Source organism: Pelophylax lessonae, assembly GCF_965119305.1.
Source record: "Pelophylax lessonae genome assembly, chromosome: 4".
NCBI lineage: Eukaryota > Metazoa > Chordata > Amphibia > Anura > Ranidae > Pelophylax > Pelophylax lessonae.
Genome location: NC_138771.1, coordinates 65,869,562 through 65,888,236, shown reverse-complemented (window position 1 = coordinate 65,888,236; position 18,675 = coordinate 65,869,562). Strand labels below are relative to the sequence as shown.

The 18,675-nt window shown below is 46.0% G+C and overlaps 1 protein-coding gene across 1 annotated transcript in view; it reads right to left on the bottom strand.

The window, feature by feature from the left end:
• EFL1 (elongation factor like GTPase 1) overlaps window positions 1-18,675 on the bottom strand; it is a 669,975-nt gene that overhangs the window by 610,901 nt on the left and 40,399 nt on the right. Inside the window, exons 5-7 of the mRNA XM_082255636.1 lie at window positions 5,634-5,767; window positions 3,169-3,306; window positions 2,873-3,075 (exon numbers count right to left, since the gene is read on the bottom strand). Of these exons, the coding sequence (XP_082111762.1) occupies window positions 2,873-3,075; window positions 3,169-3,306; window positions 5,634-5,767 (475 nt within the window). The remainder of the gene's footprint in view (window positions 1-2,872; window positions 3,076-3,168; window positions 3,307-5,633; window positions 5,768-18,675) is intronic.

The window sequence follows — 18,675 nt, the reverse complement described above, 5'->3', positions numbered from 1 at the left end:
TCCGTAAATGTCTGAGAACGGAGGAGACCAGTTGCTGAAGTATTGGGAGAGGAATGTTGTCCCATTTATGCCCGATAATGGATTTTCTATGCTCAACAATCCTGTGTCTTTGTTGTAGTATTTTCAATTGGTGAAAGATCTGGACTGCAGGCAGGCCAGTTTAGCTCCAGACTCTTCTACTAGGAAGCCATGCGGTTGTCATAGATGCAGTATGCGGTTTAGCATTGTCCTGCTGAAATATGCAAAGTCTTCCCTGAAAAAGACATTGTTTAGATGGGAGCGTAGGCTGCTCCAAAACCTGGATGCATCTTTCAGCATTGATGGTGCTTTTGCAGATGTACAAGCTGCCCATTCCATGTGCACTAATACAACCCCATACCATCAGAGAGGCAGGCTTTTGAACTGAACGCTGATAACAAGCCGCAAGGTCCCTCTCCTCTTTAGTCCGGAGGATGGGTCACCCGTAGCTGCCAAAAAGAATACCAAATTTCAATTCAACTGACCACAGAGCAGTTTTCCACTCTGCAACAGACCTTTTTAAATGAGCTTTGGCCCAGAGAAGACAGCAGCATTTTCTGGATCATGTTCAGATATATCTTCTTCTTTGCAGGACAGAGCTTTACAGTGGTTTTTGGAAGTATTCCTGAGCCCATGCAGGGATGACCATCTCATAATCATGCCTGGATTTAATGCAGTGCCACCTGAGGGCCCAAAGATCACGGGCATCAAATATTGCATTTCGGCCTTGTCTCTTGTGCATAGAGATTTCTCCAGATTCTCTGAATCTTTGATTAGATTATGTACTGTAGATGATGATCTGCTTAAAGTCTTTGCAATTTTGCAACTGCTTTGGAATTGCTGTAGGCCTCTTGGTAGCCTCTCTGACCAGTTTCCTCCTGGCTCTTTAATCCAGTTTGGAGTGACGTCCTGATCCAGGGAGCGTCTGTGTTGTACCAAATACCTTCTACTTCTTAATATTATAATAAAAATTGTGAAATACACCAAAGCAATAGTGCATAGGATAGAAGTGAAATTAAATATTATAAAATTATAATTGTGTGAATTAATTAATTACTGGTGAAATTAATAAATATATAATTAAGGTAAAATTACTGATTAGAATGTGAATGCTGAGCAGCCCTTCTAAACAACAAATGTGTTTTGAACTAATTTAGATAGAGGGGAGACCGCGCTCAAACAATATAATACATCAAAATAATTTGTCAAACAAAAAGTCCATATGCATTGAGAAGTCCAATATGAATAATAGTGTCTGTATCCAAAGAAAGTGCCTTTGTGCTTAACTTCACATGGGAGTATGATGGGTTAATAGATCATCCAAAAACATAAATCATTCAATTTTTTGTGGATATGTGCTTTCCTCCACCATCACCGCACGCACAGCCCACTTGCCAGATAACTTTATGGATATAGTATAGCCATATGTTGTATAGTTCCTGCAGTATTCATTCACTCAATGTCCAGAAAAAATCAGGGCTCAAACTGCTTGTGAAAACTTGTCCTTTAAGGGGTTTTTTAAAGTCTTGCCTGCTTCAGGGGTCCAGAAATGGCACAAGAGCTCAGGAGCAGCATTCTCAATTATAAGACAGTCTTCAGTCCTCACACAACTGTGTCCTGATCTCTGTGGGCTGTTGAGTGTGGGTCTTTTATCATGGCATAAAGAGGACCTGTAATGGCCCATGCTATCATAAGGGATGTTGTTCATCCCTTGGGATAGCAGTAAAAGTGATTATATATATATACACACACATATATATATATATATATATATATATATATATATATATATAAAATTGTAAATTTTATTTTTTTTTCAACCATGCCTGCACGCAAAGGTGAATGCATGCGTTGGTCCCACACGCATATGTAAACATCGCTTGCACCACACGTGAGGCATCACTGCGAACGTTAGAGTGAGAGAAATAATTCTAGCACAGGACCTCCTGTGTAAATCTTAAGTGGTAACCTATTGGATTTTAAAGCGTCGCCTATGGATAGTTTAATGTACCGTAGTTTGTCGCCGTTCCATGGGCGTGCGCAAACATAACATGTCTGGTATCTATTTACTCGGCGTAACATCAGTACTACAAAGAAAAATCACTTACAGCACTAAGGGGTCCTCCACAATTGAACAGGCCTACAGGACAATAAATTAAAATGCTTGGCGAATGCAGCCCTCCTCAGACAGGAGGAATCTAAAGTGAAACTGAGTCTTATTAGCTCTGAGGAAGGGGGTACGCCCCCGAAACGTGTCAGCTTGACACTACAGCGGGGTGTCTTTGGAGTATGCGCATCCTGCACCGTATCATTTGTTGGCTTTTACAGGTTGCACCTTTGTGAGAATCTTATTTATTTTTGGCATTTTCTATTCGCCTCAATACATTTTCGGTAATGCACTAGGCGCTTGCGCCTTCCTCTTTGTCTGTTTTTTTTCGGCATATTATCAACTTTTATATTTTACCAAAAATTGGGTATTCTATTGTTTTGTATGCACTAAAATTCATTAAAGAGTGTTTTTCCCAAAAATTTGCGTTTGAAAAACCACTGCACAAATACCACATGACATAAAACATTGCAACACCCACCATTTTATTCTCTGTGGCCTCTGCTTAAGAAAAAAAAAAAAAAGTATAATGTTTGGGGATTCCAAATAAATATTTCTAGCAAAAAAATGGTTATTTTTACATTTTACGATCATTTACATGATTTTTCCATTTTATTTTTTGGAATTGACCCTGGGGGTCAAGTGGTTATTTATTGGTAATTTCTAGTTAATAGACCAAAATTAATCAAGAGAAATGCTGTAAGGGAAAAAGTTATGAAAAGTTACAATAGAGAAATAGAAACTTACGTAAACCCCCATCCATCAACGGCACTGGCAAACACAACATTGCCCTGGTCTGGGGAGAAATAGAGGTGGGAGTCGTCGCTGTCTTCTAAGCCTGCACTCCAGTCATACACCTGCTCCCCTTCCGTTGTCTCTGTGGTAGTGTCTTTTTCAGCTCTCTCTTCTAGGACCCTGGAGGTGAACAGGGCTCCAGTCACGGCATTTACCTGAAAAATAAAGAAGAGGATGGTTAGAGAACATTTTGCCAGCAAGTGGTACATGGAACAGATGTACCCACCTCCTATGAATGCAGTGCTTACCTGCCCCAGTATTTTTTGAAGATGGGCATATGCTTCTTGGGGTGACATTTTCAGTTCCACTATCAGTCTATCAATCTTATTGATTACCAAAACAGGCTGTATATTCTCCAACCAGGCTTGTCGTAATACTGCCTGCGTCTACAGTAAAACAGAAAAAAAAATTTGTAGCATAATACCATATTACAGTGAGGTCCCAGTTATACCATAGAATCCATTTTTGTAGCATATTACCACATTACAGTATTGTGAGGTCCCAGTTACACTATATGATCCATGTACCTTGACCACTAACCCTCTAAGATGGCCCTTTAAGATTCCTTGATCACATTACATAGATCTCCCCATCTACCTGCAGTTCTCTGGACCTACCCTTTGTCCCACCCTTTCCTATTGCTTTGTAGTTACTTTAACATGGGTTTAAAGTTCTAGTTATATCACAATGCATCAGACAACATGGTAAAGTTGATCTGCTGAAGAAGGCCTTGAGGACCATAGACGATTGAGCCTCTCCACTTCGTTCTCAATGAGATAGGCCCCTCTAGCCAATTTGAGAGACTAGTAGGGATCCAGCTTTGTTACGTTAGATGGATCTGGTCTCCTTGCCCATCTACAAAGCCTTCCGCATTTTCTGTTAACTCAATGATCATTCCATTGACATGTGGCAACGTTTGTATTGTGACCCTGTTATGACTGTATCCATTGTTAATGACTGCTTGTTATTGTTTGTTCCTCAAAACTCAATAAAACGATTGAACGGAAAAAAAAAAAATTGCTGTGCGGATATCACAAGCATTTGCTCAGCCATCCCAAATAATCACCGTAAATTGCCTAATACATTTATTTCCTATGATTGACAAATCCATCTAGCCATAATGCAGTAATTTCCCAAGAATAAATGTAGTAAGTAAATCGGGTTTGAATATTTACAAGAGCTGGAAGAATTAATTGTGAGCTTTCAGCCAGTAAATTTTTTATAAAATCGATTCCTATACTTTTGGTGCAGTAAAATATAGGCAAAACTGAACGCAAAATGCATAAGAACTTTATTATAGTTTCAACTCTTCTGGGAAGGCTGTCCACAAGATTTAGGAGTGTCTACGGGGAAAGTTTGACTATTCTTTCAGAAACCCATTTGTGGATGAGAAGGCCTGTTTTGCAGTCTCCAATCTAATTTATCCCGGTTCTATCGGGTTGAAGTCAGAACTCTGAGCAGGCCAGTCAGGTACCTCCACCCCAAACTCGCTCATCCATGTCTTTATGGACTTTGCTTGTGCACTGGTCTAAATCTTTTGGTGCAGGGAGGGATTATGGTGTGGGGTTGTTTTTCAGGGGTTGGGCTTGGCCCCTTAGTTCCAGTGAGGGGAACACTTAAGGTGTCAGCATACCAAGACATTTTGGACAATTTCATGCTCCCAAATTTGTGGGAACAGTTTGGGGATGGCCCCTTCCTGTTCCAACATGACTGCGCACCAGTGCACAAAGCAAGGTCCATAGAGACAAGGATGAGTGAGTTTGGGGTGGAGGAGCTTGACTGGCCAGCACAGAGTCCTAACCTCAACCTGATAGAGCACCTCTGGGATGAATTCGAGCCGAGGCTGAGAGCCAGGCCTTCTTGTCCAACATCAATCCCTGACCTCACAAATGCGCTTCTGGAAGAGAGTGGTCAAACATTCCTAAGGACACACACCTAAACCTTGAGGACAGCCTTCCCAGAAGAGTTGAAGCTGTTATAGCTGCAAAGGGTGTGCCAACTCAATATTGAACCCTACGGACTAGGACTGCATGTAAAGGCAGGCGTCCCAAAACTTTTGAGTGTGAGTGTGTGTGTGTGTGTGTGTGTACATACACACTGCTCAAAAAATAAAAGGAACGCTTTTTAATCAGAGTATAGCATCAAGTCAATTAAACTCCTGGGATAGTGATCTGGTCAGTTATAACAAAGTATTGAGATTAACTTTTGTTATTGACCAAATACTTATTTTCCACCATAATTTGCAAATCATTTCTTTAAAAATCAGACAATGTGATTTTCTGGATTTTTTTTTTCTCATTTTGTCTCTCATAGTTGAAGTGTACCTATGATGAAAATTACAGGCCTCTCTAATCTTTTTTAAGTGGGAGAAAATGCAAAATCGGTGGCTGACTAAATACTTTTTTGCCCAACTGTGTGTGTGTAATATATATATATATATATATATATATATATATATATATATATATATATATATATATATATATATATATATATATATAATAATTATTTTTTTTTTTTTTTTAATGATACAGAAACATATATAAATTTTAACTTACATAAATGTAGGTGAAGAAAGGTTTTCTTTGCAAGCCAATATGTATACATTTTGAATTTTATAATAAACATTCAGCATGTATTAAATACATTTTCTAGCAAACATCTAACAGCATTATATATATCCAAATCCTGCAGTCAAACGTGTTGTGCTTACCTGCGGGCACACACCTTCCACTGCATCCAGCACAATAATCGCACCATCACAGAGACGCACAGCAGTGGAAACCTCGGATGAGAAATCAACATGTCCAGGAGAATCTATGAGGTTTATAAGATATTCTTCATCCCCTGAAAAAAATTAAGCAAAAATAAAAAAAACGTTATATATTAGTGCTTATAAATCCTTTTCGCATTAATCTTCTTTTTTTTTTAGGCTTTTACTTTATTTTTACCTGGTGATCTGACCAGTAACAAATCTCCTGTCTTAGGGTGGCTACATTCAGTCCTCCACTGTATCTATGGAGGAGCAATGTGGAATGTGGCCATCCTTGGATAGCAGCAACATGTAGAGAGGGTTGTGTTAGCTGGAAAACCAGATTTCGATGGACTCTACATAAGTGAATAACAAATTAAAGCAAAACTCCAAATAACACATTTAAGCAGTTATAACCACAGTTTTTCCTTTAGGACAAATTATAAATTTATAAAAGCGGATTATTATAAGCACCTCTCTGTGGTATAAGGTTTGTCTCAGCCCTGAGAAATTTTAAAGAAAGTTTAAAAATAATAGACATATTGGCTTTATCATCAGGTGAAATTAAAGGCCTAAAAACGCCTAAAAGAAAAGAAAAAGAAAACTAACGCAGCCACCACATCTACAACTTGGTAAGCTGCAACATATTGTGCATGTTACATTTTGAGTTTAGACACGCTTTAAAAGAGAAGTATGGCCAAATCTTTTTAGATTTAGCATCACAATAGTACACTTTTGTTCTCCTGTGACCAGCTGATGGTGTGCTATAGCCTGCTATCAGCTAACGTGGCAGAGCCGCTCTAGGCTCAGGAAGGATCCCGACAATATGGTTGGCATCCATTTGGCTGCTTGATTGACAGCTGGCTAAAGCCAGCTGCACCGCCTCCTTCCTAGGCCAGCAGTCCAGTGAGCACCGAAGCAGCAGAGCGGTGGCTGACAGAAATAACACTAAGTAGTTAGCACTGTTGCCTTGCAGCTCTGGGCCCAGTGATTATATCCTAATAAGAAGGCGTTCTGCTACGACTTAGGGTTTGAGAGGGGTTACTCCCACAAAATAAAAACACTGAAGGGTTAGTTGACTTCCTCCCAAATTAGCCTTAAAGTGGTTGTAAATAAGATGGTTTTTATCATAATGCATTCTTTGGCTCAGCTTGGGTGCAAACTGCTTGCTGTGGGGTTACTCAACAGGACGGAGGGGCCAGGAGAGCTAAAAAGGGACCAGAGAAGAGGAGGATCTGGGCCACTCTGGTTTGAACACCGTTTACATATGTGGGTGCGACTTGCAAATGTGTTGGCTTCTGCGTACAAGCTCGTAGGGACGGGCACTTTATTTTTTTTTCTTATTTATTTTTACACTGTCCCTTTAAAAAAAAATGTTTTTGATCACTTTTATTCCTATTACAAGGAATGTAAACATCCCTTGTAATAGAAACAAGCAGGACAGGACTTCTTTAATGTGAGATCTGGGGTAAAAAAGACCTCAGATCTCACACTAACACTTAAAATCAATAATTAAAAAAAAAAAAAAATTGGCCCTTTAAGGCCGCTTGACATCGCTCCGGTCCTCCAAGGGCATAGAGTCAAGTGGGGGCCATCTTGCCCTTACTCGAATTCCTGCCCATCAGGAGAGGGGATCGGATCGTTTTCCCTGCTACCGACGACTCTGGGAAGCAGTGGGAGGGGGGTGAGCACCTCTCCCGCCACCCATAAAAGAATGTAGAAGAGGCAAGACATGTCCCTTCAGAGCTCCACAGGATGAGTCTCCACCCAACTCTATAGCAGGGCAATGCGTTGCCCCCACAGGCTGCTATTGTCTCATGACAACTCATGTCTGCCCGCAAATCGGCCTCCGTTTTGCAGACTCCCCAATCCAAGAGAGCACAGAAGCACTGAGATGAGTGAATGCCCGCCACTATCTCACTGAGATGAGTGAATGCCCGCCACTATCTCCCATCCACCATCTTGCCATCCAAAGCATCCTATCGTGTGTGCCGCAAAAATGGAAAAAGACACAAATATCACTGGCGGGGGTACCTCAGCAGCGTCTGCTACATCTCCTGCTCCATAGGGATCAAATCCACAGCTGGGGGGAGACCCCCAGGTGGTGGACATTATCACTCCGATGCTGGCAGCCATTGATGGCTGTAAGGCCACACAAATGCTCCGGATCTATCACCTGGCGTCTGAACGCACTCTTATCAGACAAGATCTGGACAAAATCAGGGGACATATTGGGGAGGGGTAGAACTAGATGGACTTTATTGGCACTGTAACCAGACAGTTAAGTCATAAAAAGTTAAATACAGTATTTTATTTAGAGAATGTTAAAAAAAAAAAACATATACATATGTGTACCACCACAAGTGCAAAACAAAGAACATCAAAGAACAATTGGATTAAGAGACAGAATCTTAAAAAACATATATATACTAATATACTCGTTGATATGACCGTAACTTCCGAAACCACCTTATTGGAGACAATGTAATATCTATAGGACTAATACAGAACAGAAATAACAAACAGCCCTAATAAATAACAAAATCAGGGGACAACTGACAGGAGCAGAGGAGCGATTGTCAGAGATGGAGGACACTACAGCCACACACTCCACACAAATTGCTGAGCTGCAGGCCCAGGTGAGCACAATGGTGACCAAAATGGAAGAAGCAGACAATAGACAGCGCCGCAATAACATTAGAGTGGTAGGTCTTCTGGAAAAGGCTGAGGGGAATCCTCCTGCCCTATTTGCAGTTCTTCCGAGATCTCCTTCAGCTGATGATTGGGTCTCCCACATATGCATTGGAAAAGGCTCACCATGTGCCAACAGGTGCAAGACCCCTTGGGGCACTTTCTAAAATGTAGGGATCATGACAGGATCCAGGCAGAGGCTCGCAAAAAACTGAATTTTTGTAAAATCTTACCTGTAAAATTCCTTTCTCTGAGTCCTCCGACAGTCGCCGCCTCTTCATATTCGTCACATATGGGGTATTAGACTTTGCTCCGAAGGAGTAGCTAGGCAACAGAATATGTTAACATTAAAGCTTTTAACATATCTCACCCTCAAGGGGTGGTCCCCTCAGTCAATACCCTCCTACTTCCTGCAACCATATCTCAGTTTTAGTGGAATAGCAGTAGAGTAGACAACCAAACCCCAAAAGAGGGGCGGGGGCGGCGACTGTTGGAGGACTCAGAGAAAGGAATTTTACAGGTAAGATTTTACAAAAATTCCGTTTTCTATTACGTCCTCCGACAGTCGCCACCTCTTCATATTCGTCACATATGGGGACGTCCCAAAGCAGTGCAAACATGAGGGGTGGGAAACGCATCCGCGCCGAAAAGGCAACGCAGTCTCCGCATCAAAGAAAGGAACCTTACCAAAGGAAGGAACCCAGCTGGGCAACAGGAAAAACCAGGTGCTCAACAGGAGCAACAACCCAGGAAAAAACAAATAACCAGGGGATAAAAAACTTATCCCAACAGCCAGTGGTCCCCACAAGGGACCCTAGGGAACCGCCGCACTAAGAACCTTGCGGCCAAAGGAAGCATCCGCAGATGCCTGAACATCTACTTTGTAGAATTTTGTGAAAGTGTGTACGGTCGACCAAGTCGCCGCCTTACACACCTGGGCCACAGAAGCCCCATGACGACAGGCCCAAGACGTACTCAGAGATCTAGTAGAGTGCGCCTTCATAGGCACAGGGGGAACCTTCCCCTGCAAGGCATAGGCCTGTTCAATGGTCTGCCTGATCCATTTGGCGATGGTAGAGGCCGACGCCGCCATTCCCTTCCGAGGACCCTCTGGAAGAACAAACAAGGAATCCGTCTTTCGAAAAGACTCAGTCGATTTAAGGTAAACCCTTATCGCCCGAACAACATCCAGAGAGTGTAATCTCACCTCCTTTGGAGGTTTAGGCTTCGCGCACAGCGAAGGCAAGACAATATCCTCATTAAGATGGAATTCCGAAACTCGCTTCGGAAGAAAAGAAGGATTAGGTCGCAAGACCACCTTATCCAAATGAACAACCAGATACGGAGACTTGCAGGACAAAGCTGCCAGCTCCGACACTCTGCGAGCCGAAGTGATCGCCACCAAAAAGGCGACCTTTTTGGACAACATAGACAACGAGATCTCCCTGATCTGTTCAAAAGGAGCACGTTGCAACACAGACAGAACGAGATTCAAGTCCCAAGGGGCAGAGGATCCCTCCTAGGAGGAACCAGATGCCGCACACCCTGAACAAAAGTGCCAACCAAGGAGTTGGAAGCCACGGGACGTTGAAACAGAACGGCCAGCGCAGACACCTGACCCTTTATCGTAGCCAGCGCCAAACGCTGATCGACACCCGTTTGAAGGAAGGACAGCACTCGGGAAACCGAGTACGTGCGGGGAGAAAATCCCCTGGACTCACACCAAGCAAAATAGGCCTTCCAAGTACGGTAATAAACTTTCCCCGAGGAAGACTTCCTCGCGTTGAGCAAGGTATGAACGACCTCTGGGGAGAGACCCTTCTCCCTCAGGACCTCGGTCTCAACAGCCAGGCCGTCAAAGCCAGCGACTGTAAAGCAGGATGGTATATTGGTCCTTGAGACAGGAGATCGTCTCGAAGAGGCAAACGCCACGGGGCGTCGACCGCCAGATTCACGAGGTCTGCGTACCAGGACCGGCGAGGCCAGTCCGGTGCCACAAGAATCACCGTGCTGCGTTCCGAGTGTAACCTGCGAAGGAACCTGGACAGCAACTGAATCGGTGGAAACGCGTATATCAGTCTGTACTGATGCCACGGGGCCACTAACGCGTCCGACGCGTCTGCCCGAGGGTCGCGCGTCCTTGCCACGAACCTTCTCACCTTGTTGTTGAGACGAGACGCGAACAGGTCCACATCTGGAAGACCCCACTTCGCGCACAACATCTGGAAGACAGCCGGGTGGAGAGACCATTCCCCCTGATCCAGGGTCTGGCGACTCAGATAGTCCGCCTGCCAGTTCTCCACCCCCGGAATGTGAACCGCCGTTATTGCCGGGACATGAGCCTCGGCCCAAGACAGAATGTCGGCCACTTCTCGAGCCGCTCGGGCACTCCTGGTGCCCCCTTGGTGGTTGATGTAGGCCACCGCCGTGGCATTGTCCGTCTGTACCCGAACCGGGCAGCCCAGCAGGCGGTCCGTCCAGCGATGAAGACAGAGATTTATCGCACGCAATTCCAGAATGTTGATCGGAAGGGAGGACTCCCCCTCCGACCAAGTCCCCTGGGCGGACAGAACGCCCAGAACACCACCCCAGCCCGACAGGCTGGCATCCGTGGTGATTACCGTCCACGAGATCGGACGAAACGACTTGCCCCCAGACACCATCGGGGACTGGAGCCACCACAGAAGGTCTCTTCTGGTGCGATGACTCAACGAGATTTGAAGATCCAGAGATTGAGGTCGCCCGTCCCACATGGACAGAACCTCCGCTTGGAGACCCCACGTGTGAAACTGGGCAAAGGGAATCGCCTCGAAGGCCGAGACCATCAATCCCAGACATCTCATGCACGTCCGCAGAGACGAGTGCGGAACGTCCCTGAGGGACCTGACTTCCTGCTGAAGAGTTCTGAGTTTGTCTTCCGGCAGGAAGACCTTCGCCTGCACCGAGTCCAGAATCATTCCCAGGTAGGGAAGACGAACCGACGGACTCAGCGTCGACTTTGGAAAATTTATCGTCCAACCAAACTCCTGCAGAGTTTGCATCGTGACAGACAGGTCCTTCTCCAGACCCTGGCTGGTCGCAGACCGAACCAGAATGTCGTCCAGATACCCCAGGACAGAAATGCCCTGGGCCCTCAATAATGCCAGAACCGGTGCAAGCACCTTGGTGAAGACCCGTGGAGCCAAGGCGAGACCAAAAGGCAACGCCACGAACTGGTAGTGATCCTCCGCAATGGCAAATCGAAGGTACCTCTGGTGACCCTCGAAAATGGGGATGTGAAGATACGCATCCTTCAAATCGATGGAGGCCATGAATTCCCCCGGAACCAGGGCAGCCACCACCGACCGCAGGGATTCCATGCGGAACTTGCGAACCCGCACAGAGCGGTTCAGAGCCTTCAAGTCCAGAATTGGACGAACCTTGCCCTCCTTTCTGGGCACGGTGAACAGATTGGAATAAAACCCCCGAAATCTGTCCCGACGAGGCACCAGAACTACCACTCCCTGAGCCCTCAGGTCCCGTAAACGCTCTGGAGACAGTTGAAGATTTGAGGGAAAAAATCTGCTCTCCGGCCGAGAGAGAAACTCGATCTTGTAACCAGATCGAACGATCTCCTGAACCCATCTGTCCCGCACGCGGGCCAACCAGGGCTGAAGAAAACCGAGCAAGCGTCCCCTCACCCCAAAACTGGGTGAGGGCGCCCCTTCAGGCCGCACTGTTATGGGCTGCGGATCCGGATTGACCGGACTTCTGTTTACCAGACCAGGGCTTCTTCTGAGAGCCTTGACCTTTGAACGGTTTGCCCTTGTAGTGCGACCGAAAGGCACGAAAGGACCCCTGAGGGGGCCGAAAATTAGCATGCTTCTTCCCAGAAGCCCCCTTAGCCTTGGGGAAATGGGGCAAGAGAGTGCTCTTACCTCCGGTGATCCCCTTAATCAACACATCCAAGGACTCCCCAAAAAGGCGAGACCCATCATAAGGCAGATTGGCTAAGGTCTTACGTGAAGACTGGTCCACCGACCAACATTTCAACCAAACCAGGCGGCGAGACAACACCGCCACGCTGTGCACACGTGCAGCCAACGGAACTAGGTCCAAGTCCGCATCACACAGATACATGACACCCTGGTGGATTTGATCCACCATATCCAGGGTCGCCGGCGAGGCCGAATCGGCCACTAGGACGCGCCTAAGCATCTGCGTCCAACTTGCGATCGCCTGGGCCGCCATGAGAGAAGCAAACAGAGCCTTAAGCATAGAACCCGTAACAGAATAAGTATGACGGGCAAGAGACTCCAATCTCCTATCCGTGGCATCACGGAACACAGGGGAATCCTCTGCAGGAATCGCAGTGGATTTGTTTAAAACCGCAATTGCGTGATCCACTGGGGGAGGCACACACCACCTTTCATCAGTGGAAGGCGAGAAAGGATAACGCAGCTTGAACCTACTTGGTACAGCAAAAGGTTTGCGCAGATTGCGCCATTGTTCCTTAACAGCGCGCTGAAAATCATCGTTGCAGGGAAAAACCTGCGGCGTCCTGCGTTTTCTCTGCGTCCCATAAGCCGCCAAGGCAGCGGGGGGACACACTTCATCCTGCAAACGCAGCGTTTGCTTTATGGAAGCAATCAATTCATCCATGATTGCAAGCTCTTCAGGCGAGCCAGGGGGAGAATTATCAACCCCTCAACTTCAGCCTCCACCTCGGACCCCACTAGATCCAGGGAGGAGCGGGACCCCGATAAGGAGGCCCCCGCCATAACAGCCCCATCACCTTCACCCTCAGAATCAGAGGAAAGAGCAACTCTGGGTCTTTTAGTAGATTGAGCAGCCGCCAGCATCTGCACCTGAGCAGCAAGGCCAGCCACAATAGTGGCTAAATCCCCCCCTGGGGGGGAAACAGCGGTCCCCTGGCTTTCCACCAAGGCGGTAGGAAATTTGCCCTCCTGAGAATCCATTGCCCCTATAACAAATGCCGGATAATAAAGGGTTAACTGCCCCTTTAACACGCGCGGCGAGAGCAGCCCACCGCACCACACACAAGCACAATGAGACCCCCACAGGGACAATAAAACTGACACAGGCAATGGATAGGAAGGATAAAACCTGAGGAGACCCTCGCCGCTGCTGCTGCCTCGATCGGTGTTCCTGGAGAAGAGGAAGTGATGCTGCCAGGGCGCTCTATGAAAGCCTATGGGAGGCTACAAGAAAATGGCCGCCATGCATGTAGAACATGCGGCCGGAGCGAGTGTAGGTAAAATGGCGCCGTTTGGCGCCGAAATCGCCGCTCCACAGTACAGTAATGCACACGTCTGTATAAAAAAAAAACATGTCAGATCGCCGCAGCGATCGCTGTATAATGCCCAAACATGCCACAAAACATGCCCCACAGCACACAGCTTCTCACACTGACAAGGCTGACACACACAGTGTCACACAGCTCCCCCCCCCCCCTTGCAGCCCACAGCATGCAGCCGAGAGATAGGGAGACAAAGTGTGAATAGAGGCAGGTTACACAGTCCCAGACTGACACCCCCCCCCAGACAGACAGGTCCCCACATAAATACACTTACCTCACAGTGGCGTGGGGGACCCGCACAGGCGAACAAGCCGCTGCACATGAGGCAGGGAGAGTCGCATACAAGACGCACAGAATGGGGGTTAAGAAACCGCACAGCGTCCAGTGAGGTAGCCACTTCACCAATCATCCCTGCACCGAACAGGGATGGGTCGTTCACTGTGCCAGGAGCGTTACCTGGCTGAACGCTCGATGGCAGGCTGGGAAGCCACTGACCCACGACCTGCGACCAGGGGGATCAGCCCGAGACCCAGCCCGCATGATCCTCTTCATCCGAAGAACTAACTAAAGCTGACAAAAAGAACAGCTAAGTAAAGGTAGAGAGAAAACTCAAACAAAAAAATCAAAAAAGAAGAAAGAGTCTGGGGCACAAAGCCCCAGCACAGAGAGAGCCAGCCACTCCTGACAAGCTAGACATTAAAACGGAGATATGGTTGCAGGAAGTAGGAGGGTATTGACTGAGGGGACCACCCCTTGAGGGTGGGATATGTTAAAAGCTTTAATGTTAACATATTCTGTTGCCTAGCTACTCCTTCGGAGCAAAGTCTAATACCCCATATGTGACGAATATGAAGAGGCGGCGACTGTCGGAGGACGTAAGAGAAAAGGGGATCTGCAATAAGCCAATACAAAGATAATGTTTCCCGATTTTTACGTAGAAACACAGAAGAAATGCCGCTCATATGTCGAAGTCAATAAGCGTCTACACGTAAAAGGCCTGAAGTATGGCATGCTATATCCCAGCACGTTATGGGTTGAATATCAAGGTACTGTAAACTTCTTTAAATCTGCAGGAGATGCTATGGGCTGGCCAGATTCCATTTAATCTTATCAGTATACGAACTTTGTGTTCCACGTTTTTGATCACTCCGGGCTAGAGAATGGGCCTGCCAGGTGCTTGGCGCAACATCTGTGCACAAATGTTTCCTGAGCTTATCTAATGGTTATACGGGTTCTGCTTTACACCTATCACAATTCCCATAAAGGATGAAGTAACTGCCTGTTTTGGACTAGGGATGCTCTCCTTGCTGGATAACAGGGGTGCACTTATCTTTCTTTATGTAAGGGGTGCACAATGCACAATGACTGCTCTGTTTTCTGGAGTGTTCTCATAGGAGCTCCTGGACTGAAGTTTTTGTGTTTTACTTTTCCGTTTTCTTTTTTTTTTTTCTGTTGGACATTTTTTGCCACAGGACAATTGCAGATGTTTAACATCTGTTGAGGTGCTAGCTACTTTGAGTGATTGATGTTATGGGTTCTGGGTATAAGATGAATGGCAGGTTTTAATTTTCTTTTGTTATTTGGTATTACAGCATTTTTCCAGGTTCCAGGTGCCACCATGTGGGGATCTTCTGCAACTGCGATATGCTCACTTTGTTTTACTATGCAGCTTCTCTGGAGCACAAAGGCAGGGCTGTGGACCCGACTCTGTCTTCATGGATGGGTCATCATATACTTTAATTTGCTATTATGGTCATGTTGGTTAAAATACTGTCCTCGAATGTCCAGGGCCCTAATGATAAAATTAAAAGGACGGCTATGTTTACCTATTTGAAGGTGGCCAGACCATAAGCTGTTCTCCTGCAGGAGATGCATCTGGACGGGAGCAAGGTGTTATTGCAAAAACTATGGATACAGCATCCGTTTCATGCCTCCTACTCCTCCTATGTGAGAGGAGTAACCATTTTACATGGCAGGAGCATACCTGGCACGGTCCAGAAGGTGATCTCTAATCTGGAGGGGGAGAGATGTTCTTCTGGTGCTGGATATTTATCAAACAACGATGGTAATTGCTAGCATTTATATTCCACCACCCTTTCAGCCGCAACTACTATATGATTTATTGGTAACACTGGCCCCTTATATGCATTGCATCTTCCTCTTCTCCTGGCTGGCGATTTTAATGCTATCCTTGATGGCGAGCTGGATACCTCTAACCTGCTATATCCTCCACAGATCTCCTATCCTGGGTATCTGCTGATCAACCTACTGAGCTGTGGTAGTATAAAAACCTGGATGTACAGAGTCACTCATGTTTGTCCCGAATGCATAGAATGGCATCCAGAATTAATCTTGCCTTTGCCAATACCACATGTCTACAGTTAGTACATGCAGCCTCCTATCTGGCGGGTGATTGGTCAGACCACAACCTTTTATTACTGACCCTTTCACTAGCAGCCAGAACTGGAAGAAGTGCGTGTCGATTATCGACTGGTTGGTTATAAACATGGTGAAAATTCTTCCTCTGTTGCAGATACGGTGGCTTGGGACACATTTAGGGCTGTAATGCGGGGACAATACATATCAGCCATTAAGGCAGTCTGTAAGGAACACAATGCAGAGAGGGAGGCTTTGCAGACTTAGGAACGTAGGCTGGAGGGGGAATATGCAGCTGCCCCTGGCGATGCAACGTATGCAGCCTTAGAGGGAGCCAAATGCCAGCTTGCCTTATTTGACACATACTACTTTGCTTCACAGAGCTGAGTACCTTTTTGACAAGGGTGACAAAAATGGCAAATTATCGGCAATGCTTGTGGCGGATCAGAATGCACCGTTTAGTGTTCCCTGTATTTGTTCTCAGGCAAGGGAGTTGGTTAAGGACCTTGAGGCCATCATACAATTTTGTAGAATACTACTCAGGGGTATATTCCCCAATACCTGCATATGATGAGACAGAGTTGGTGGGTCTTCTCTCCAGTCTCCCCATACCCGCTTTACAAGCTGACGATAGAGCCTGGCTTGAGTGAGACTCATATTGTTTTGAACATGAAATGCTACTTCCTTCTATGTTGGAGGCATATGTGGTTCTCCATCCCAAACCAGGCAAGGACCATATGTGCTGCTCGTCTTATAGTCCAATAGCCCTACTTAACTCTTGATCTAAAAATTCTTACGAAAGTCTTGGCCACTAGACTGCCCATGGTACTTCCGGCCCTGGTTGATAATGATCAAACGGGCTTTATGCCAGGGAAGTCCACACATACAAGTCTCAGTAGTCTATTCACTCACCTACAAATTTCCCATAAGCCGACAGGGACCAGGGCGGTGTTATCACTGGACATTTCCAAGGCCTTTGACTCTGTGCATTGGGGGAATATGAGGGCATTGTTAAAGCGTATGGGTTTTGGTTAACATTATTGTAAGTTGGTATCTCTCTTATACAGTGCACCCCAGATGGCATTAAAAATAGTGTCTTCAATACCCCCCTTCTTTACTGTTGGCAAGGAAACCAGGCAGGGCTGCCCCTTGTCACCTTTCCTGTTTTCTTTAATGATCGAAACATTGGCTGTGGCATTATGCTCTTCCCTGAGGTAGGTGCACTGGAGGTTGGCTCTATCAGAGAATGCCAGGCACTGTATGCGGACGACATGTTATTGTTTTTAAAGGATCCGGGTTCATCACGCGAGCAGTTTTTTTACATTTTGGATAAGTTTGCAAAATTTTCCAGTCTTAAAGTGAATTGGAACAAATCTACCATTCTCCCACTCGACCCGGGTACTAGGGCTGCGGCAGATGTAGCATTACAGTTGCAGTGGGTCACATTTCACGTATTTATTGGTTCGCATATCTGCAAGGGTGGCGGATTACCTTGGCCTGAATCTGCTACTACCCCTGTTAGATCTCCTTAAAAGAAAGGTTGAAGCATGGAGGAATCTCCCCTTATCAGTGTTGAGACGTATAAACCTTTTAAAAATGAAGATTCTACCAGTCATTTTATATTTTCTACGCAATTCACCTATTTGGGTCCCGCATTCCTTTTTCCGTCGGGTGCATGACCTTTTCGGTTCATTCATATGGGGAAACTCACCTCCCAGAATAGGCCTTCAGGAGCCCTGACCTATACAAATATTTTTTGGCTGGGAGTTTTTGCATGTAGGTGGCTCCTTGGGGATGATGGGGATTCCATCACAGTGTTAGAGGCAGCAGTGCTAGGCTTGTATGAGAGTCTGCCTCCTGGTGCATAGAGGGCCTGGGGCCGAAGTTCCCTTGACAGGGACAATGCCAGCTACAATTAAAGCCTGGGATAACACTCAGGAATTTAGGACACCTGCTTCTAAATCCATATCACTGGCATTGCCACTGTGGTTCAATTCCCGTTTTCCCCAATTTCTCTCTATTCCTGATCCCATTATATGGGCATCGAAGGGGGTTAAAAATTTAGGTGACATCACTTGAGGAGTCGAATTGTTACAATTTGTGGAACTAAAACAAAGATTTAACCTGCCTAAGGGCTCTTTCACACGGCCGCTCCGTGTGAGAGCTCCGCTGCTTTAGTCCGCTGCGGGACTTTTTTTTTTTTCACAGAGCGGATGACATTTCTGTCATCCGCTCCGTGTGCCCGCATATCATCCCATCCATTTGCGGATGATATGCGGACATAATGTAAGTCTATGGGGATTGCGGATGTCAGCGGATGACACCGCTGACATCCGATTTTCCTTCCTTTCCGGTTTTTGAACGGAGGAAAAATAGGGTTCTGTTCCGTTCCAAAAAACGGAACAGAACTGACAGGAAGAAAATCGGATGTCAGCGGATGGTATTCCGCTGACATCCGCAATGCCATAGACTTACATTATGTCCGCAAATCATCCGCAAAAAAATAGGATGATTTGCGGACATACGGAGCGCCCGTGTGAAAGGGCCCTAATCCATATCTCTTTTATTGCCTTCAATTGAGACGTGCATTTCTCTCCCAGTTTGGCTCCACCAGGGTGGTGGAAAGATGAGTGAGGT